The sequence below is a fragment of the Chiloscyllium plagiosum genome, chromosome 2 (assembly GCF_004010195.1).
Source record: "Chiloscyllium plagiosum isolate BGI_BamShark_2017 chromosome 2, ASM401019v2, whole genome shotgun sequence".
NCBI classification, from domain to species: Eukaryota; Metazoa; Chordata; class Chondrichthyes; order Orectolobiformes; family Hemiscylliidae; genus Chiloscyllium; species Chiloscyllium plagiosum.
In genome coordinates, this window is record NC_057711.1 from 114,067,405 (window position 1) to 114,090,966 (window position 23,562).

The 23,562-nt window shown below is 39.2% G+C and overlaps 1 protein-coding gene and 1 long non-coding RNA gene across 3 annotated transcripts in view; one reads left to right on the top strand and one right to left on the bottom strand.

Moving 5' to 3' along the window:
- The window catches only part of LOC122562986, a 29,060-nt gene extending 25,127 nt beyond the window's left edge, over positions 1 to 3,933 (top strand). The window contains exon 4 of one of the 2 annotated variants that reach the window (XR_006315459.1): positions 3,849 to 3,933. This is a non-coding gene — a long non-coding RNA (uncharacterized LOC122562986). The remainder of the gene's footprint in view (positions 1 to 3,848) is intronic. The other variant, XR_006315461.1, reaches the window with a different exon arrangement.
- The window catches only part of aco1 (aconitase 1, soluble), a 77,863-nt gene that overhangs the window by 32,886 nt on the left and 21,415 nt on the right, over positions 1 to 23,562 (bottom strand). The window contains exons 2-9 of the mRNA XM_043716283.1: positions 20,642 to 20,773; positions 16,812 to 16,980; positions 13,674 to 13,811; positions 8,511 to 8,580; positions 7,430 to 7,613; positions 4,615 to 4,754; positions 3,810 to 3,981; positions 1,154 to 1,254 (exon numbers count right to left, since the gene is read on the bottom strand). Of these exons, the coding sequence (XP_043572218.1) occupies positions 1,154 to 1,254; positions 3,810 to 3,981; positions 4,615 to 4,754; positions 7,430 to 7,613; positions 8,511 to 8,580; positions 13,674 to 13,811; positions 16,812 to 16,980; positions 20,642 to 20,750 (1,083 nt within the window). The 5' untranslated portion in view covers positions 20,751 to 20,773. The remainder of the gene's footprint in view (positions 1 to 1,153; positions 1,255 to 3,809; positions 3,982 to 4,614; positions 4,755 to 7,429; positions 7,614 to 8,510; positions 8,581 to 13,673; positions 13,812 to 16,811; positions 16,981 to 20,641; positions 20,774 to 23,562) is intronic.

Genomic DNA, 23,562 nt, shown 5'->3' on the forward strand with positions numbered 1-23,562 from the left:
AGCTGAACTAATACCCACAGTTTAGAAGTCAAAGGCAAGTGTGGAACCACATCACTAGCCTATCAGCTGTTAAATAATATATAGATTGAGACAGTACTTCACCACCTGTAACTTAGCTACACAATGACCATTTAATACTGGAGACATTATTTAATATTGTGCAGTACTTTAAATAAAGTTTTCTTGTGGATCACATGAGTTAATCAAATTTCAATGTAAATCATTTACTTTAAAGTAAATTAGACACATTTAGGTTTGTTATTATTGGAGGGGGGAGATCAGCTTCCTCTCTTTTTGAGGTCACATCACAATTGCAACAAACATTCTTCTTTTTAGCACACAGATATCATACGTCAAATAAAATTCAGTTCTCTAGAAAACGAAGGAGCCGATTTCCAAACCTTTGTTGAGTTAAAGTAAGAAATTTTATTACCTAGTAATCTGGACAGAAAATAGTAAAATACCAACATTAAAACATAAACACAAATACAGGTAATAAGCTTAAAATGAGAAAAAAGATGGATAAAAGCAAATTACTGCGGATGCTGGAATCTGAAACCAAAAGAGAAAATGCTGGAAAGTCTCAGCAGGTCCAGCAGCATCTGTAAGGAGAGAAAAGAGCTGACGTGTCGAGTCTAACTGATCCTTTGTCAAAGCGGGGGGAATGTACAAATAGCTGCCAGAAAGCAGAGGCAGTTTCATCAGCTGAATTAATACTCACAGTTTAGAAATCAAAGGCAAGTGTGGAACCTTGGAAAAAAAAAGGAATAACGCACAAACAAAAATAAAAGCAAGTGAGGTTGAAGTCTTAGGCCCTTGAGCGTTCAACGCAAGTTCACAACAGTTTAGCTGCTGACTTGTTTCCTCAATAGTAATGAATTTGTAGAATTCTGGAGTTCTTCATTACAAGTACACAACTATGAAGCATCAAGACATCCTCAGGACATAACGTGCATTCATAGTGCCTTTTAATCCTTTTGTCCTCCCCAATCACACCACACTGTAACTTCATCTCTCATCTCTAAAGCCTGTATAACCATTGACTTGAAAGACTTGGGATGAACTTCCCATAGTATACATATAGTAGATTCCAAAGATTTACAATTTGGCAAGAAGGTTTCTTCGCACCTGGAACACACAAGAATCATCTTACCTGTGTAAACTCTGGATCCTGGGATGAATCACTGAAATCCCTGAACAATCCAACTGTTTTTAGATATTTTTCAATGTAGTTCAGCTTATTTTCGTCTCGACCTTAAACAAGTAAAAGAGAATACAAAGAATGAAGTAAATATGATTGCTTTATTTAATGAAAGAATATCTTTCAGCAGTTAAAACAAATATTGGTTTCGAAACAGGAGAGGAAACCCTAGCTTTAATAAGCAAAGATTCCACAACAGAAATCTTGCAATGAAGAAGACTAACTATATATGCTTATAAGGTCCTGGGAAGCGTTGCTAAACAAAGAGACCTTGAAGTGCAGTTCCTTGAAAGTTGAGCCACAGGTAGATAGGAAGTGAAGGTGGTGCTTGGTATGCTTTCCTTTATTGGATAGAGCATTGAGTACAGGAGTTGGGAGGTCATGTTGGGGCTGTACAGGACATTGGCTAGGCCACTTTTGGAATACTTTGTGCAATTCTAGTTTCCCTCCTATGGGAAGGATACTGTGAAACTTGAAAGCGCTCAGAAAATATTTACAAGGATGTTGCCAAGGTTGAAGGATTTGAGCTACAGGCAGAGGCTGAATAGCCTAGGGCTGTTTTCCCTGGAGTGCCAGAGGCAGCAGGGTGACCTTATAGAGCTTTATAAAATCATGAGGGGCATGGATAGGATAAATAGACAAGGTCTTTTCCTTGGGGTGGGGAGTCCAGAACTAGAGGTCATATGTTTAGGGTGTGAGGGGAAAAATATAAAAGGGACCAAAAGGGCAACATTTTCCACACAGAGGGTGGTGCATGTACGGAATGCGTTGCCAGAGGAAGTGGTGGAGAATGGTACAATTGCAACATTTAAAAGGCATCTGGATGGGTATATGAATAAGAAGAATTTAGAGGGATGTGGGCCAAGTGCTGGAAAATGGGACAAGATTAGGTTAAGATATCTGGTCTGCATGGATGAGTTGGATCGAAGGCTCTGTTTCCGTGCTGCAAAGAAGAAAGAAATCTGTATAACAGTTGGTATTGCTGTGATTAAGTACCTTCACCAACAGCTATTCAAAGATTTCTCAAGACCATACAATTTTCAAGGTTCTTCTTTAAATATTAGATTGCAACTCACAATCATGCTGCACTGGGAACAAAAAGCGCTCTCTTTGCTGTGTTGGTTGCCAGCCAATCAGATCCCAAGCTTCTGCAAATGCCACTCTAACCAGCGACCAGAGAATCCAGCAGCACAGTGATTCATCCTTCAGAATCTCTTTGCTGAGGTGTGGGGAGAGGGTTATGGGGAATGAAAGCTTACAGGAAATGAAGGCCCACAGAGGAAAGACAGCACTTGCGCGATGGAAAATTTTATGTACTAAATATTACGTACTAAAATCTAAGTACCATTGCACCAGAACACTATCCTAGCGAGTTGTTTTAATCCTCGTTTGCAGGAGTCTAAAGTTCCACTTTAGATACCACGCACAAGAGAAATCTATCTAATATCCTGGAACAACTCTTAACACTCTACATCACTTAAACAAATTTTTATTCTGTTTCCAATGTTGCTATTTTCTGGTGTTTAGTTTGTAAAAATAGATTGCTCAGTTTCTCTACAGTACGACTGCGACCATGCATCAGAAGCATAAATTGCCAAGGGCTTCAACATGTCCAAATTGCAACAGGCTTCTATATAGGTGTATAGCACTCATTCCCCACAGTCAACGGTTTTCTGGTTTTATTTTAAAGAAAAAAACTCTGTACAGAACTTTATCAAACTGGAGTATCTTTAAACAATCCAAGTTATGAGGACCTAGAAGCCATAGTAGTTTTGACTTGGCAAATGTAACAAGGATGTGGAGGTGCCAATATTGGACGGGGGTGGGCAAAGTCAGAAGTCACATGATACCAGGTTATAGTCCAACCAGTTTATTTGAAATCACAAGCTTTCAGAGTAAAGGGCTGTGCTCCAACAGCTTGAGAGATTTCAAATAAATCTGTTGGATTATAACCTGGTGTCATGTGACTTCTGAAAACATAAGGGGCAGAAAAGTTACTTCTGATAAGGTGGCATGATGCAGGCTTGCAGTACTATGGATGAAAGAATCATCAATAACTCTCACAACAAATTTGAATAAAGGAAAATACTGTAAGATTGTAACGCCAGGATTCCCCCGGAAGAGAACTCCAGAGAGCAACGCTGCACAAGGATCAAACCCAGGACACATTCAGAGACAGAGTGTTGGTTGAAATTATGGCAAAATTCTAACATTAATCAGGTAATATAGCTAGTGTGGGTGGGAGGTTTAATTTACCTGAGGGGTCTTATTTTGGTTGCTAGATGCAATAAAGTTGAAATTTGATTATCTGCAAAAAGTTTTTTCAAAGTTGCTGAATTAAATATAGCTTGTCTAACTTACATACAACTTCAAGGGGAGAAAATTTATATGTACTCTGGAGAAAGATTAGTCATAGAGACAATTTAACGAACTCTCAACAGCCAACACAGGCACAATATACTAAAATGCCTCGTACTGTAGCTTCCACAGATGGGCAAAAATCAATTCTTCAGCATTGTTGATGCATTATTAAAGGATAGCTGATGAATAGTTGCGACATACTCATATTAATTATAAATGCACATTGCAATAGATTCCAAATTCATACCTGTTTGCTCCAAGTACTTCATACTGATTTTATCAACAGGAAAGAAAGCTGCTGTTGCCCCATACTCAGGACACATGTTGGCAATAGTTGCTCGATCAGCAATGGATAATCGCACCACTCCTGGTCCAAAGAATTCAACAAATTTGCCCACAACCCCAACTTGGCGAAGGTGCTTTAAAGGAAAATTAAAAATGAAAACTGTTTCAACATGTAAGTTAATAATCTTTGTTGACAATAGCTTCATTGATTTGAAGTTGCTGAAGAACTAGATAAGATATCTATGAGACACAGGATTTGTTATTATCCGGAAGGGAATGATTTGATTAGGGACAGTCAACACGGGTTTGTGAAGGGTAGGTCGTGCTTAATTAATCTAATTGAGCTCTTTGAGAAGATGACAAAACAGGTGGATGAAGGTAAAATGGTTGGTGTGGTGTAAAGCGTTTGGTAAGGTTCCATATGGTAGGCTATTGCACAAAATACGGAGTTTTGGGATTGAAGGTGATTTAGCGAACTGGATCAGAAATTGGCTAGCTGAAAAAGCAAGAGGGTAGTTGATGGGAAACGTTAGTAGACTAGCCGACATTAAGGGCATTTAAATGGGCATTGGACATACATGCGAATAATAATGAAACTGTGTAGGTTAGATGGGCAACAGATTAATTTCACAGGTCGGTACAACATTGAGGGCTGTAACATTCTATGTTCTATGCTAGATTAAGAATTTGTGGAAATTGAAAACATAAAAACATTTATAGTTGATTTTATAAAAATGAACGCAAATTAGGACTTTACATGTACTTACTTTTGTAACTGTGAGGACTATATCTGTTGATGTTACCAAGGAGTGTGGGCTTCCTACCAATTTATAACCAACCACCTCTGGAAGAACCATGCTGATTGGTTGGCCCAACATCACTGCCTCAGCCTCAATGCCACCCACACCTGTGAAGGAAACAATATTCACATTATTAGTGGGACCCAGAATGGCAAACATGGCTGGTGCTAGGATAATGGTGTTTCAGAATATCATGGGTTCAAATCTGACTTCAGAAAATCAAACAAAAATCTAGGCCGACTCTCCCAGTGCAGAACTAAAGAAATGCTGATTGTCGTGGGTGCCATTTTTTCCAGAAAAGATATAAACTCAAATGTCATCCACCATCTCAAGTAGACGTAAAATATCCCATGGCCTGATGCTGAAGAAAACTAGAGGAGTCCTCCCTGATGTCTTGGTCAATATTTATCGCTCAAGCAAGACCTTAGCTAAAACAGGAATCAAAGTCATGTTGGGGTTATTGAACCACAAGCTAACCAAATAGAAAACTGAGTTAACTGGCCCCATATATTTCAGGATGTACCAGTCTAAAATATGTTCAGAGTGAACTATAAATTAGGCAACTTAAATCAGAGTATCAATTAAACTGAGGAGAAAGTGAGGACTGCAGATGCTGGAGATCAGAGCTGAAAATGTGTTGCTGGAAAAGTGCAGGTCAGGCAGCATCCAAGGAATAGGAGAATCGACGTTTCTTCAGGAATTCCTGAAGAAGGGCTTATGCCCGAAACGTCGATTCTCCTGTTCCTTGGATGCTGCCTGACCTGCTGCGCTTTTCCAGCAACACATTTTCAGCAGTATCAATTAAACTGGCTTAGAATAACAATAAACAGATGGCTTAAAATTGAATGCATTCTCAGGTCCCCTCAACATGTGCTGGAATAGGTAATCACATGCTGCCGTGGTTTAAAAGAAAAGAATGCACAACAAATTACGCGTTATACACCAGGTTTCCTGACACATGATCCTAACAGGCAAGGATCCACATAACAGTACAACTGGAAAGTATACTTGTTAATGACCAAACATGGGTTGAATGGATTAGTTCAATATTTTATTCTGTTGAAAGGAAGAAAGTTTTACATGCTTGCAAAATCTATGACACATACAAAGACCCAATGTTTGATTAGTGGGGCGGCACTTTTGTGTTGAGGAATTGACTGAAATACTTGAGATTTTATTTAAGCAAGTAGGTTCTTAGAATGAAACCAAATATTTACACAGCAATTGAGCATTATTTTGTAAACTTGTGTAAAACCTTGTCATGACTTTTTTTTCCATACCTGCAACTTGAGCAAGTAGAATCGTCACAAGGTTTAGGTCTACTGCAAATGTTCTCTTTTGGACAGTAGTCTCATGTGCAGTCTGCACATCTTGCATTCAGGTCCTCACGTTTTTTTTTAAATTTGGAATTTTACAGCAGAGAAGCAGACTAGTCAGTGCTAATCTTTATGAGCCACAAAAATAAACATTTCTCACATTATTTTACATATGCCTTTCTCCATCTTGTACATATCTAGCTTTACCTTAAATACATTTATACTATTTATCTCAAAATTATGTACTTACATAACACCTTTAGCATTATAAACTTTGCAGCTTCACAAAAGTTTCAAACATAATCTGACAACAAGCCAGATAAGGAAATACCAGGAAAATAGAAAGAGGTAGGCTTTAAGGAACTCTCAAAGGAGGAGCAAGAGATAGGGATGCAGAGAAATTTAGGGAAGAAATTCCAGAGGTAAAGGGCTGAACGCTTGATTGCCAACGAGCAAAGGAGGAATGGCCTACAGATGAAAAAACTGAACCCCACCCTGCAACCGGAGCTGGATATGTTTTATACTTAAACATGTGCACATTTCCCAGCCCTCCTCTTGGTCTTACCGCAGTGAGCAAAGGCCTGATGTGCATTAAGGTGCTTAACGGTCATGAGAACAGGTACAAACAAACCTGACTTACTATAACTCAAAAGTCTTTTCTTGATAGATGAGAAAATATTAATGAATCATGCACCTTTATTCTTGTATGGGATGCTTATTTGTTTTGGCATTCTCCCTCTTTATAAACAACTCCCTATGAGAACTTTGCTTGCATGTCCATATCTAAGTCTCACAATCAGTTTTAAAAGTAACTTGCCTGCCCTGCCAATGTCTCTTTTTCCCTATATTTGTGCTCACAACTTGTAAGTTGGTTCCACTCATTTTCTTTTCTTTCACTGCTTTACCATTAGGCCAGTTAATAACTAGCTACACTTCCAGTCCAAATACAATGTCTCAAGAGACATCCAATGAACAGGTCACCTGCAAAACTAAGCAGCTGGGGTGCGCTGCACAACACTGAAACAAACACTAGGTCAAATGCATTGTCTGAATTCTAATCTAAATATTCCAACTCTCCTGTTCAGTAAGTTTAATCCCTGGGGAGCTCTAATTTACTTGAAATGCTCCTACTGAGTTAACGTAGATACTTAGATCCTCCCATAAAATGACAGTTGCAACTCCTGAAGAAAGACAGAAGTGCTTAACATCCACTGGGATTTTTCTTGGTAAATGTCTTGGGTAAATTTTTACAAAGAATGGTTTTGAACTGCAGGTTGATGAATTTTCATTTTAAAATGTAGCATAATCGATTTTTAAATTAAAAATTTGAAAATTTAAGAACAATTTTGAACAATACAAAATCTGAGCAGCTTTCAAAAAGCAAAAAGAATTCATCACTTTCCTAGAACAATAATTAAATCCTAACAATAATCTCAGACAAGGCAAACATCTAGCAGGTCGCTTACCCCAGCCAAGCACACCTAGGCCATCGATCATTGTTGTGTGAGAATCCGTACCCACCAGACTGTCAGGGTAGTAACAGCCATCCTGATCAAACACCACCCTTGCCAAGTATTCCAAATTCACCTGGTGGATGATTCCTGAGCCAGGAGGAATAATCCGCATATTTCGAAAAGCTTTAGAACCCCACTTTAAAAGAAAAAAAATGCAAGAACGATTTAGATTTAACTCAACAGCACATTAAGGAGCTAAGTAATTGCTTACAATGCCTATCCCTTTAAATTAATTGCTGTGGGAAACATTGAATGCTAGAACTTCAAAATACAGATTAACCAAGTTTTGTTTTAAGGTGATTTCCTTTCTGAAGTTATCAGTACTTACTGAGTTGCATGTCCATAAGGTTGCCCTTCAAGTATGAGCACAGACAGAGTCTGACCAAGTTACTACACTGCAAAGGTATCACAGCTATAGATTGCCGTTTTCTCATCTGAAATGACTGTTTGTCAACAGAAGTTGCCGGATAGGAACAAAGAGCATGAATTTCATCAGATTTACTCCCCCACTCACTCAGCTAAGTAGGAGACTTAGCCAATTTTTACCCGACATCAATCATCTCAAAAAACTGGGAACTGGGTACTTGCTGGCTGTATGGTCCTGCTGCACATTGTCCTAATCAGTTAAGCCACTGAGAGAACAGAAGAGCATACTTTGATGCTATTTTATCAACTATCAGTATTGACTATCTGACCCAACTGCTAGGAAGCAGGAAGGAAATTCTAGGACTAGTGAAGATTATCAAAAATTTAAAACATGGTCTTTTCTCATTAAATTCTGATGTAAACATATTTGAGCATAGTTCATGAGACTTGCTATTATCCATGCTTATTCTCCATCGTGGGTGGAACTGGAAGCGTTTCAGAATTCTAGTTCTTTCCCCTCCACCTTCCTCCTTGGAGAATCTTTATTTCAGTTCACAAGGTCAAGACTAATAATTCACTAAATATTTTCTCTCTGGCACACAAAATGGTAAAAATACAATTTATTACAGAATATCTGCTAAAAGCAAACAAAAGCTAAAAGCAATACCTTCAAAAACTCAAATCTTTCTTTGTTTCTTTCAAATTCAATTTCTTGATTTTTTTGCAAGCTGTCTGGCCTGGAGGAAAGCAAAATCAGAACTAATTTAGGTTGAGCACATTTGGCACATAAATTTAGGATGACTACTGCATTTAACACAAGTATTTAATAACGTTACCATAGTTAAAGTGGGAAGGAGGATACACTTGCTGTAACATTTGAAAGGGATTTGAGAAATGGTGACCAATCACTGACAGATCTCCTCCTTTGTGACTTTACAGTGAAATAATGGAGGTCAAAGACTGATCCCATCTCAAACATGAACCCCAAATGGTACAATATAAAACACTAAATTCTGAATATTCTATTAATTTCCCAGTTACATAGACAGAATGATACTGTGGCATCTCAAATAACGCAGGTTTTTCTGTGCATAATGTTACTCAATATGACAGCATATACTTCTAGCAAAAGTTGCCAAGGGTTTAACACAGGGCTGAGAGACCCCAAGAGGAGCTGCAAGGTGATATTTAAGGGTCATGAGTTATGCCACTATGTTGCTTCACCTCCCTCCAACCTCATGTTTGCAAGCCTGCTGTCCCCTGCCCTGATCTTCCCAACCTCACACTAAACACTCTTAATTATCCATGGGATCATGACAATTTTCAGGTCTCTAAATAGGGTCATAGCAGGAGAACGTTTGAGATGCATTGGTTTTAACAGTTTAACCACATGTTCACTTAATGATTTATTGTAATTATCAAGGTTAAAATGGTTGATTTATTACGAAAAATTGGACAGATCTGACCTGTATTCCTTGAATGAAGATATTTGAGGTTTATGATTAAAGGATCTCTCTTCCCTTATTTCCTCTAATGGGTATAGTGGAAAACAAAAGATATAATCCTGAATCAAGAGGCACAGCAATCAGGGACTATATCAGAAGCACTGTTTCATCCAAAGATTGGAGGAAATTTGGAATTCTCTTTCCGTAAAACAAAATCCAACTGAGGCCAACTGAAAATTTCAAAACCGAGATTGGTAACGCATTAGGTAATGGTACCGAAGGTTACAGAACCAAGGTTAAGCGATGTGATCTAATTGAATGGGAGTTCTTAACCAGTTAATTGAAGCCACACAAAAAAAAAGTGCCTGTTGTGGAAATGTGCACAGCTCACTAGAAGATTTGTGTACCCAGTGCTGATTAACTTCAGAAAACAAATTCTATTGGATACTAGTTGCCTTATGCAACTTACACCACTACATCTTGATTCCAGAGTACTAATGGTTTTTTGTAAAACCAGAATTTTCAGATTATACTCTCTCCTCGAGATCTTCAAAGGCACCAAACTAGTTAATATTTCCACAAATTTGCATCACAATACTACCTCACGCTTCACACGTCTCTACAAGACATATTTCAGGAGTGTGAAGGAATATTCAACTGTCTGGATGAGTGCAGCTCATCCAACAATAAAGAAATTTATCACTACCCAGGACAAAGCAGCCTGCTTGATTGGCACCACATCCATAAACATTCGGTCCCCCCACCACCATACACAGTAGCAGCAGTGTGTACCATACATAAGATGCACTGCAGAAATTCACCAAGGCTCCTTAGACAGCACCTTTCAAACTCATGACCACTTCCATCTAGGACAAGGGCTGTAAATGTATAAGAACACAACCATCTGCAAGGACCTCTCCAAGCCATTTACCATCCTGACATGAAAATATATCTGTTCCTCCTGTCACTGGGTCAAATTCCTGGAACACCCTCACCTAATAGTATCATGGATCTAACTACAGCACATGGAGTGCAGTGGTTCAAGAAATCAGCTCACCAACACCTTCTCAAAGGCAACTAGGGATGGGTAATAAATGCTGGCCCATCCAGTGACACTGACTTCCCATGAATGAATTTTAAAAATGTAATCATTTTAGTGCACAGAACCAACTTTACTTTAGTCACAGGGTTTACCCATTTCCAAATAGTCTTTTCATGCATTTTTATTGGGTAAAATTCAGGTGGGAGCAGGCGGTTGGGTAACCGCCACCTGAACTCCCCCACCCCTCTCACCCACTCCAACCTCTCACCCTCGGAACGCGCAGCCCTCCACTCACTAGATGCTGCCTGACCTGCTGCGCTTTTCCAGCAACACATTTCCACATCTAAAATTTAGTATGCCCAAGACCAAATACTAAAATCAAAATCAAATTGTTTCTCTTGCCTGATATTTCCTGGATCTTACTGACCTGCCTTAGTATTACTCAAACACCTCCAGAAGTGGGAACTTGCACCTTTATTTGGTTCGTTTGGACTCATGATACTGAACCAAGTCATAAGTGCACTGCCAGGATGGCCGAACTAACCTATTACCAGCTTTGATTACCATTCAAACATAATTTCATCCTCTTTCTATTTCCTCTATTGTCCCACAGAAGTCTTTGATCCTTCACAGAATATTGCATACCAATGTAAACAGAAAAAGGCTTTCTCTACAAGCACATTGGAGTTTAAATTAATATTTAACAGTTGATTTTAGCACATCAAAATCTGGGATTCAAAAGGGGCAGCATAATTTCCATATCACAAGAATTGATCGACCAATAAATAACCAAAACAGCAAGAAGCTTGCTATGCATAAACTGCCTGAAACTACGTGCAAATGCTAACGCATTTAAAATGCTGGGGAAAAAAAGCTTTAATTTCAGAAAGAAGGCTGCATATGTCGATTCAAACAAGTTCTCTGATGTGATCGTAAATATAGATTAGCAGTATTCAATTTAGTCTATCAGCAGCATTCTGTAATTAAATATACATATTATCCTATTTTTCCACTTCCCCAAGGAGCCATTTGTACTTCAATACATCAAAGTGAGCCTGTTATCTGAAAAAAACTAAGTGCATAAATCAAGTCTATATTAAAAAAAGCAAAACAAGTCACGCAAATCTAAACTAAAACCACTATAAATAGATTAATGGTTTTAGGAAACAAGGCACATTTATACGAACACAAAACAGATGGCCTTTCCAAAAAAAAAAGGCTAAGCAAACAGCATGGGTTAGAAGAGGAAAAGCACTCAATTAATCTATAATAAAGAGGTAATGTGATAGCCTACTTTGAGAAAAAGGGGTGCCAATGCCTTGGTAACAACCAGCACAGAATCCTGTAGATCCGTACATAATTTAAACAAAAGCACCTCATGAATCAAAAATACTTCGTACATGGGTTTCGTGTAAGATAGTAATTTGCTGATCCTCGGAAACTTGAGTTTTAACACATTGAGCCCTCATTTGCAAAACTCTAACACTTGCTTAGTATGAATGCTGCAGTTAATAGAAGCATATTAATTATTGCAAGATGTAATGCGATACTTGCCTTCTTTTTCCCATGCACTTGTTTTCAACTTGTTATAAAATGAAATAATTGCAGCTACTGTATATGCAAATTAAGTTTATATGCAACTGAGTTACAAATAACTGCTGTCTTTTACTGTGAGGTTTCATGAAATACAACAGACCCAAAATAATATTTTTTTTTGTCAACTGGAATTAAGTAATCATTTTTGACTGACTTTTTAATCACTTCAGTCTCCAATAGGATCCTGTTATATGCACTTAGGGCATGTTCAGCACAATTTATAATGGAATTGTCTGCTATTACTTTTTAGGCAAAGAAAAAGAAAACAGCAGATACATCCATGCATCACTCCAGTAGCAAAAAATGTTTTACCACATTATGCTGACCTGGATTTAATTAATTGTTGACTAGCCATCATGACTTGATGAAATATTGGTTCCAATACTACTACATTTGAATGGGGTGTGCCATTTCCCTTGACAGGGTTCTGTCACTCAATAGGATAATGGCTGACCATCTACAGCTTCATTTTCCTGCTTTATCCCAAGAGCCCTTAATTCCTTTGGTCGCCAAGAATCTGTCAAACTTGAGCGTACTTGACAATTAGCTACCATTAACTATCCAGGACAGAAAATTCCAAAGATTCACAACCCTCAGAGTGCAGAAATATTTCTCAGATCAGCGAAAGAGCCTAATCCTTAGCCCGATACTGTCATTCCTATCCAGACGTTTCAGCTCAAGATCAACAGCCTCTCACAGCATCGACATAGTCAAGTCTTCAAGTAATTATTGAAAATAATTTAAAATCTTGCACTGCTTACACTTTGTATAACTTGATTTTCTGCTGTCACAAATGTGTTGGAACTGATTGTTTCCAATGTCCACACTTAATTTAAAGTAAAGTAGTCATATCATAACTACAGTCTAACTGGCATGTGACTTGTGCCCAGGCTGTCAACATGCTCAGGTGCTTCTCTTTCCAAATTTTCAAAATATATAATAGCCATCTCTTTGGATTTTCAGTACCCATAATTCCATCATACACTTTAGTCATTTCTTCAAGGCAAATTTTGACATCAGATTAAAATTTGATACAGTTTTCCTTCTCTTTGGAGTTAATTTGCCCTACCCAAGCTTTGCACCCTGTTAAATGCAGTATGAAAATAATTAAATTTAATGCTCTTCCTCTTTTCCAAACCACAGCATCGCAACATTTCAAATTTTGGCTATTGTTTCCACTTCAAAAAATGATCAACATGGGTAGATTCCTGATAGTATATGCTGTCTGATAAACCACCATTTTAGATCTGGACTGATCTATGAGCAAGCAATTGAACTAAAAGTTCTGCAGCACCAGCAATCCTACAAGAGGCAAAAAGTAAGGAATAATAAAGACAACTTTAAAGATGATTCATCACTGCACTGCACATTAAACATTTTTGCCAGAGTTAGATTAGGGCAAGGGACTAATTCAACCTGACCATTCATCTTATTATTGTCTCTGCATAGGTGTACCATTCAGAAGGATTTATGCACTCAGTAAGAGCTTTAAAAATATCAGACTTGACAGTTATTGTACTATTGGCAATAAACCTGTAAAGTTAATGAGGCCAAATGCTTTTTTCGACCCCCAAGTTTGTTGCTTTTGATCAAAATGGTACTTAAACAAAACTTAATTAGACAAGTAAAATCACCTTCACTCAAAACATATCTTGCTTTACAAAATTTTACAAAGCAAACCAAAATCCTTTTTGAAATGAACAACACTCAAACTGGTGATATTGGAACTTTAACCTTCACAACTTACCATCTGTTGAAATCTACTTGGATGGAGTGATCAATAACCAAATCTGCAGGACAAATTGGATTGATCTTCTCCGGATCTCCCCCCAGTTTTTTCACAGCATCTCGCATAGCAGCAAAGTCTACCACAGCAGGTACACCACTGAAGACAAAGCAAATAGTCACAGATGTCAGATGATTTTCACAGAACATGCCTGTTATAAAACCATGCCTTTACTCAAAAGGTTAGAAGATCTTTGGAATTCTCGATTGCAGAGCATGTTTTTGAATGCATTCGTCACAGGATGACAGATTTTTAGATGCTACGACCACAGTACAGAAAGGCAGAACTTAAGCCAGTGAGGTGAAAGTGACTGCTCTACTGCCCTTGACAGCAAAGCCAAGTATGGTAATAAGGTGTCTTAGCAAAACTTGAGTCAATGGGAAGTGGATCAAAACTCTAATGGTTGGAGTCATACGTAGCACAAAGGAAAATTGGAGTTCCTGGAGATCAGTCATCTCAGCATCTTCAGCTGCTCATCAGTGATTGCCCTTCCACCATAAGGTCAGAAATAGGGGTGCTCACTGATGATTGAACCATGTTCAGCACTATTCATGACTTTTGAAGTACTGAAGCAGCAAGACCTGAACTTAGACTTTAGCTGACAAGTGGCATGCAACATTCACACAACACAAGTGCCAGAAGACAACCATTAACCCCCTGCATGCAATGATATTATCCTCACTAAAATACACATTGAATAGAAACTTAACTGGACTAACCAAATCCAATCCAGCCTGAAGAAATTACTCCTTCACAGCTTGTATGGAATTTGCTCACAAATATTGGCGGTTGTGCTTTCAAGCATCTTGAAAACCTCAGATAACCATCTCAATTGAGCTTGTATTCCAATATTCAGGATTAGACCCTAACCTGTACTAATTTTCTAACCACAGACAAATCTTGAATTATGAATTCCTGACAAGTACTCAGTGGCCAACTCCCTACCATATCAACCTAGTAAACTGCTTAGCTTCTCCAGCAGTTCATACTGGATGAATGCATCCAAATTTTAAATTTTAATGAAACTTGGTGGACTGATAACTTTTTCTTTACCAAAATCACTCTAGGTTTCATGTTGTGTCAAGTCTCTCACCTGGAGTTAACCCTATTCTCAACATTGTTTAGGATGGGCAATGCTTTCCCACCAAACGCATGACTTTAAATCAATGCATCAAGAACACTGATCTGTGTAGAACAGCCTCACGTAAGTGTTGGATGCAGCAAAATAATTTTGCATTTTTAAAAATTCATTTGTAGGTCGTGGGGTCGCTGGCTGACCAGCATTTATTGTCCAATCCCAGCTGCCTTTGAGGTGCTGCTGATGAGCTGCCTACTTGCTTTCTAATCCCCATAGGGAGGGAATTCCAAGATTTTGACCCAGCGACAGTGAAGGAACAAAGATATATTTCCAAGTCAGATAGTGAGAGGCTTGGAGGGAACTTGCAGGTAATGGTGATCTTATGTATCTACTGCCCTTGTCCTTCTAGATGGATGTGGTCATGGGTTTGGAAGGTGCTGGCTGAGGATCTTTGATGAATTTCTGCTTTTAGACAGTACACACTGCTACTAAGTGCCAGTGGAGGAGGAAGTGGATATTTGTGGATGTGGTGCTAATCCAGTGGGATGCTTTGTAGTGGATGGTGTCAAACTTCTTTAGTGTTGTTGGGGCTGCGTCTATCCAGGAAAGTAGGGAGTATTCTGTCACAGTTATGAATTGTGACTTGTAGATGATGCACAAACTCAGAGTTAGGAAGTGAGTTACCCGCTGCAGTATTCTCAGCCTCTGACCTGCTCTTCTAGCCACTATGTTCACATGACGAGTCCAGTTGAGTTTCTGATCAATGGCAACCCCCAGGAGAATGATTGTAGGGATTCAGTGTGCAAATGTTACTTTCTACTTGTCAGCCCAAGCCTAAATATTGTCCGGATCTTGTTGCATTTGAATATGAACTGCTTCAGGATTTAATGAGTTGCAGATGGTACTGAACATTGTACAATCATCGGTGCACATCCTCACTTCTGACCTTATGATGGAGGGAACATCACTGATGAAGCAGCTGAAGTTGTTTGGATCCAGGATACTACCCTAAAGAACTTCTGCAGATATCCTGGAGCTGGGATGACTAACCTCCAACAACCACAACCATGTTCCTATGTACCTGATAACAGGTCATTCTGCTATTACGCGCATTTCCTCAGTGCGAATTGGTTATAACGCAATTGACATTGGATAATGTGAACTTTTTACTGAATGGGTATAGCGGTTTGCTACAGCAGATTTCTACAGTGCGATTTTCTCTAGCATGAGGTTACAGAGGAACATAGCTGCCACATTATAGCAGAACAACCTGTATGACTCTAACCAGTAGAGAGTATGCCCTGATCCCCAATGATTACAGTTTTGCTAGGGCTCCTTGATGGTCGAATGCAGTATCCCAATGTCAAGGGTTGTCACTCTCACCTCACCTCTGGAATACAGCTGTTTTGTCGATGTTCAAACCAAGGCTGTAATGAATACAGCAGCTGAATGGCCCTGGTGGGACCCAAACTGAGCATCAGTGAGCAGGTTATTGCTGAGCAGGTGCTGCTTGATTGCATGTTAAAGACATCTTCCATCACTTTACTGATGATCAAGAGTAGAATGATGGGGCAGTAATTGGCCAGATTGGATTTCTCCTGCTTTTTGTGCACAAGATATAGCTTTTAGTTCAATTGTATTATGCTTAAAGCAAACACTATACATATTTTATACATTACACAATCTGCAAATACCATCCAGAGAATGCAAAAATGAAACCAAACATGACAAAACTGATCATAAAACTTATCTTAGTAAATTGGCTAACTTTAGGTACCAGGGAATTATATTAGGAAGTGATAAAACAGGAAAGGATTGATTTGTTATGGAGATAGACGCACTGAATCAAGCTTCTGTCAATCCACTATATGAATAAGAAAACAATTTGCCCTTTGATCACAATTCTTCTTGCTAAATATAATCTGTGGATTATATTCTATAATGCACAACCATTTTTCTTTTTACAAACTGTATTCATTAGATTTCAATAATGCATTATGGAATACTGAAGCTACACTTACGTGAAATCCTGCAAGATGACACGAGCAGGTTTAAAAGGCACTTCAACACCATTGTGTTGGGTCACCTTCCAGTTCAATATGTTTTCAACATCATCTTTCTTCACAAGAAAACAGTCACAGTTTCTGACTGCTGCTTCTAGAAGTACCCGGATAGAGAATGGCAAGCGTGCTATCAAGGGAAAGAAGAGTGAATGTCATCTTAAAATAACTTAGGACAATAATTACAGAATAAAAATTGCAGAAGCAGCTGGCATAGATTTCAGAAACAGCACTGTTAAAGAAATAGTGGGGAGAGAGGAAGAGGAAAGGGGAGAACAAAAATAACTTGTATTTATACAGTACAAGTAAATACTTGTATTTACTTTAACCAAGTAAAAAAGGTGATTCACAATTTAACACACAGAGTGATATTAGGACTTGTAACCAAAGGAATATTCAAAGTAGTAAACTTTTGCACCTTAAGCGAGACAACAGGTGTAGGCAAATGGAAAGCTTTATGGAAGTAATTGCAGAGCTAAAGACCTTGGTGACTGAAGGCCACTATGGGAATGGCAAAGAAAGTGGAGGAGAATAACCAACAGGGCAGAGTTGTATCAGAAATATGATTATATCAACTAGATTCTCACTTACTTACCACAGACTATTAACATCAAATGCAGAAACACTATTCATTAAATTTACTTAAGGAAGGACCAGTTATGCTCTGCAGACAAATCAACAGCTTCTCCTCTAATAATAGCATTTGCTGTTGGTACAACTCCTGAATAACATATAGATTCTAATCAAGACCATAACATTTAGGAGCAGAATTAGGCCATTTGGCCAAAAAAGCCTGCTTCACCATTCAATCATGGTTGATATGCTTCTCCACCCCATTCTCTTGCTTTCTCACGTAAACCTTGATCCCCTTGCTACTCAAGAACTTAGCTATCTGTCTTAAATACACTCAGTGACACGACATCCACAGCCTCTGTAGCAATGACCTTCGCAGATTCACCCTCTATGGCGGAAAGAAATCCTCTTCATCTCAGTTCTAAAGGAAAGTCATCGGGTCCTAATCTCTCTTACTCGTGGAGGCAACATTTGCAGTTCTACTCTATTCAGGCCCCTCAGTTTTCTCTAAGATCCCCCTTCATCCTTCTGAAGTCCATTGAGTAGAGTTCTCAACCACTCCTCATATGCTAAGCCCTTCATCTCTGGGATATTTCTTGTAAACCTCTTTTGGACCCCCTCCAAAGCCAGCACATCTTTCCTTACCATACGGAGCTCAAAACTGCTCACAATATTCCAAATGCAGTCTGGCAGAGCTTTATATAACCTCAGCAATCTACCCCTGTTCTTGCATTCTATCCTTCACAAAATATGTTAACACTGCATTTGCCTCCCTAACTGCCAAGTGAACCTTCATGTTAACCTTAACAGAATCCTGAACTATGACTTCCACGTCCCTTTATATTTCAGATTTCCAAAGTCTTTTCCCTTTAGAAGATTGTCTATACCTTCGTTCTCCCCAGAGTGCTGAATCTCACATTCTCCTCGCTTGCCCGAGACCTTCTGCAGCTGCCCTGCCTCCTCAACACTACCAGTCCCTCCACCTATCGTTGTCATCTACAAATGTAACAACAATTCTCCAAGTTCCTTTGTTCAGATTATTAAAGTGTAATGTGAATAGTTGCGGTCCTGCAGAACTCCACTGGTCACCAGCTGCCATCCTGAAAAAGGCTCCTTTAGCCCTACTCTCTACCTTTTGCCAGTCAACATGCCAGTATGTAACGCCTAACACAATGGGCATAGGCTTAGCATCTATCTTTATGGCACCTTGTCAAAGGCCTTTTGGAAATCCAAGTAGATCATGTTCACTGGCTCTTTTTGTCTAAGTTGCTGATCAATTCCTCAAAGAATTTTAACAGATTTGTCAGGCATGACCTCCCCCTCACGAAGCAGTGCTGACTCAACCCTATTTCACCATGCACTTCCAAGTGCTCAGCAATCTCATCCTTAATAATGGACTCTAAAATCTTACCAATGACAAGGGTCAGGCTAACTGGCTAATAATTTCTCGTTTTCTACCTCATTGAAAACCCTGGGATATACAGTAGTCCATTTTGTCTGGGTGATTTATCCATTTCAAGCCTTTCAGCTAGCCTATCACCTTCTCCTTAGTGATAGCCACAAGACTCACCTCTGTCCCTTGACTCTCTGGAATCTCTGATATGCTACTGGCATCTTCCACCATGAAAACTGATGCAAAGTACCTATTCAGTTACTTCACCATCTGTGTTCCATATTACTACATCTCCAGCCTCATTTTCCAGCAGCACAATATCCATTCTTACATCTCCCTTACCTTTTAGATATTAAAAAAACTCCTACAATTTTTTTATATTACTAGCTGACTTGCCATCATATTTAATCTTTTCCACCCTTCCAGCTTTTTTTAAATTGTCCTTGACTGGTTTTTAAAGGTTTCCCAATTTTCTGGCTTCCTATTAATCTTCTCCACATCGTATACCTTTTCTTTTGGTATTATATTGTCCCTGACTTTTCTTGTCAGCCATGGTTGCCTCCTCCTCCCCTTAGCATGTTATTCCTTGAATGAATTCTGTTGTGAATCCCAGATTATCTCCAGAAACTCCTGCTATTGCTGCTCCACCAAAAGGACTTGTGCACTGAGAACTATATAGCAATGGGATCTTTGCTCTGTGATCAATATGATAATAAATTGTGCCCCTTTGGTTATTTTCTAACAATTTAATCATTTGGATGTAGAGCATACACTTATTTTTTTAGTTTCCAACGTAAACTGGAAGCACTTGACGATTTATCTCAATAATGGCTTTATGAAAACCCTCATCCTCAAAGATTCATGGGGAATTACGAGATGATGGATGTGAGCTAACTAGTTACAAGCCTAGGTATAAAAAATATTTTTGCAACTTCCATTGCTTTTTGTTTTTCAGTTTTAGATTTCTCAGTAACTGTTGTTGTATGATGGTAGAATAAGCTCAATTTCAATGTCCTCTTGGCACCTGTCACAGCAAAGCATGAGTGAAAATAAAACCATTAACAAACATTGTTAACTGTCTACTAATTGCATGTTGAAATGTATTCAAGTGGTGGGCATTAACTGGGAAGCCATTTGTCGTCCTACATCAGGTGTCCCCAAGGACATTATGGAGCAGTGATAGTGACCCTAACTCTGGGACAGAAGGTCCAGATTCAGGTCCCACCTCATGATGTGATGTCCAAACAAGTTCATCAAAAATAATTAAAGATGCCCTTTGACTTGTTTTTTTATTTGGTTTTCAAGGATTATATGGTGCAGACTGAAACAGTGGTTGTCAGGTTTAGATATACATGTTTGTGATGTGACCTCTACAAGTAAAAGACTATGAAGTGTGTAAAACTTAGGCCCATTCCATCCATCACTGACTTTTTTCTGAAATAATTTACACCTTTTAAGCTGCAAAAGGATCCTACTATCCACATTTCAATTTGAAATGATTACACTTGCCTGTTCATTTCACAATCCATATATAAACAGTGCAATTTATAACAGTGAATGAACTATAATATGCACAGGAATATTATAATTCCTCCTCAGAAGTCAACACACTAATGCTTAAAGAACTGCAGCATTGCTTTTTTTTCCTCTTTTTGCACATCCTGAAGAGGGGGCTTGAACCATTAGCTTCCAACGTGTAGCACTCAGTAACAATTCAGTTTAAAATTTGCTGGATTCTCCAAGATTGTTAACTCAGTGGCCTTGTGCCAATCAATTCAAATACATGCATCCAGTGGATAACCGGTGATATTTTGTGCTTCCTCACCATATCTTTCATCTCCCAATTTGCACAGATTGTAGAACTTCTTTTCCTTCCTGTTAGGATCAAGGGGCTCCAAGAGGTCAGCATATGGATTGCTCATTATTTTCAACATACCCAACGGTCAAGAAGGATCACCTAAGATGTAAAAAAAATTAAAATGTTTTTGTTAAAATAAAGTTAACAAGTTAATTTTAGGACCCCAATATTAAGATGCACCACATTAGAGCCAGTGAGCATGTCACAGAGTTCCTACAGCACAGAAAGAAACCCTTCGGCCCATTGTATCCGTATTGCTCACCAAACATCCATCCATTCTAATCCCATTTTTCAACACTTGACCCACAGCCTTGCAAGCTATGGTGTTTCAAATGTTCATCTAAATACTTCTTAAATATCTTGAGGGTTTCCAATTCTACCAAATTTTTAGACAATGAGTTCCAGATATCCAAAAGCTTCTTGAAGGAAAAAATATTTCCTGAAATCTACCTGAACCTCCTACTCCTTAATGTAAAATTGCCCCCCAGTTATTAACCATTCTACTAAGGCCCTATTTATCCTAGTTCTGCCCTGCAGAACTTTTTGCAGCTCAAAACAGGTCCCCCTCTTCAAGGAAAACATCCCCAGTTTACATAGTCTCTCTTTAGAGCCGAATGGCATAACATTCCAGCCCAGGCAATAATCTGGTGAATCGCCTCTACACCCTCTCTACTGCAAACATAAATTCCAATAATGTAGCAACAAGAAATTCACAGTATACAAATTGTGGTCTAACATTATATACAACTACATCATAACCTCCTTACTCTTGCATTCAATGCCAAGACTAATAAATACAAATTTCCCACATTCCTTTTTTTAATCATCTTATCTACCTGCCATGCTGCCTTAAAAGATCATGGACATTCACACCAAAGTCCCTCCAATCCTCCTACTTCACAGGGTCCTGAAATTCAACATGTGCATACTTGCCCCACTGAAGTGTATCACCTCTCACTTTTCAGAAATAGATTTACCACTGTTCTGCCCATCTGATCAGCCCATCTATATTGTGATGTAGTCCAAGGCCTTCCCCCTCGCTATCTATCACCCCACCAATTTTCACGTCATCTGCAAACTTACTGACCATATTTCCGGTGTGTTTAGATCATTAATTTACTCTGAAAACAGCAAGGTTAAAGCACAGAACCCATGGTATACCATTGGACACAACATTCCAGTCACAAAAACACCCTTCAACCATCACTCTCTGCTTTTTGCCATTTAGTCACATTGAATCCAATTTGCCAAATTGCCCTGGATCCCATGGGCTCTTAGCACTTTCACCTCACTTTTTAGACCAGATCAAATGCACTACTCCCATCTAGTCACCTCCTTGATAAAAATTAAATTTGTTAGACATGATCTCCCCTGATGAAGTCATGCTGACTGAGTGGAGATTGATTTGGTCCCTCCATTTTTCCAATAAATTCCCCTATCACTGACATTAGACTCACTGACCATTGGAACACAACTAAAAGAATATTACAAGAGACTGGATTTAATGTAGCTTGCTCGACCCACTTCATTGCAGAAGAAAGTTGCACATTAACCTGCCAACAGTAGGAAACACACTCCCCCAACTTCCTAGTTGAAGGCAGTAATGACCAATGTAGGAAACTTGCACACCCGCAGCACGATGTTCAATACTGAGCATCAGAATTTAATCAGGGCTCAGAGATTAATTGCAAGTGGCACATTTTCCTCTGTCTTCTGAAGACTGCGAGGCAAACCGTTGTGGTTTACTGATTTTTTGGGGGGGTTTGGTGGATGGGAAATCCTGATTTCAAAGTTCACTTAGTGCCTGATTTACCCAATAATCGTGAGGAGAGGTTACAGCTGAAAGCCACCCTTTATCACCTTGTCTCCAAAACAACTGAACCCATGTCCCACAACACCCAGTATCCCACCCTCGCTGGTCAGAGTTCAGGGATCCACCAATGATCCTGCCAGTATCTCTGGACAGGCAGGATTTCCACCTCAGGGCCCTGAATCCCAGGGAAGGGTCAAAACTGAGGGGTGGGGGTCACTGGACTCAAAACATTAACACTTTTCTCTTCATAAGTGCTGCCAGACCTGCTAAGTTTCTCCAACAAGTTCTGCTTTTGTCTCAAGGTCCAACATGGGCAGTCAAGTGTCTGAAGCCCTGTCCCACAAAGGCAACGGAGGCTTCAACCAATCCTGAACAGTGAACAGGACCTGCCTGGCAACATTAAATCCCACCTATGGATTAACACGATCTGTCCTATTCTTGCACCCGCAACAAACCAAATATCATCTGTAGTATGGGTGGGTGTAGACTGGGTGACTGTTTCACAGAACACCTACATTGTGTCTGCAAAGGCCCTGAACTCCCCATTGCCTGCCACTTCAACACACCATCTTGTTTCCTGGCCAACATCTGTGTCAGGCTTGCTAGCGAAGTTCAGTGCAATCTGGAAGAATAACATCTCATTTTCCGCTTGGGACTCTCCAATCTTCTGGATTCAATATCAAGTTCAACAAATTTGGGGCTTTGGCATTTTCCCTCTACTTTGCCCCACCCTCACACACCAGGCCTTGTTATCAATGGTCTGCCATTAAACACAACTTATTGTTGGCCACTAATAGCGCCATTAGTAGCAACTCGTTCTCCTAAGCTGACTGCTTTCCACCCTTTGTCTGCCCAACTGTTTTTCTCTCGCTTTGGGCTCTATCTCCATCTATCATGTAGCCTGTATCTCCACTCTAGCTTCTTCAGAAAGAAATATTTTCCTAACTACCATGAATTCTGAAGAGGAGTCACTGGACCCAAAACATTAACTCTGCTTTCTCTCCACAGATGCTGCCAGACCTGCTGAGTTTTTCCAACAATTTCCATTTTTGTTTGATTTCCAGCATCCGCAGTT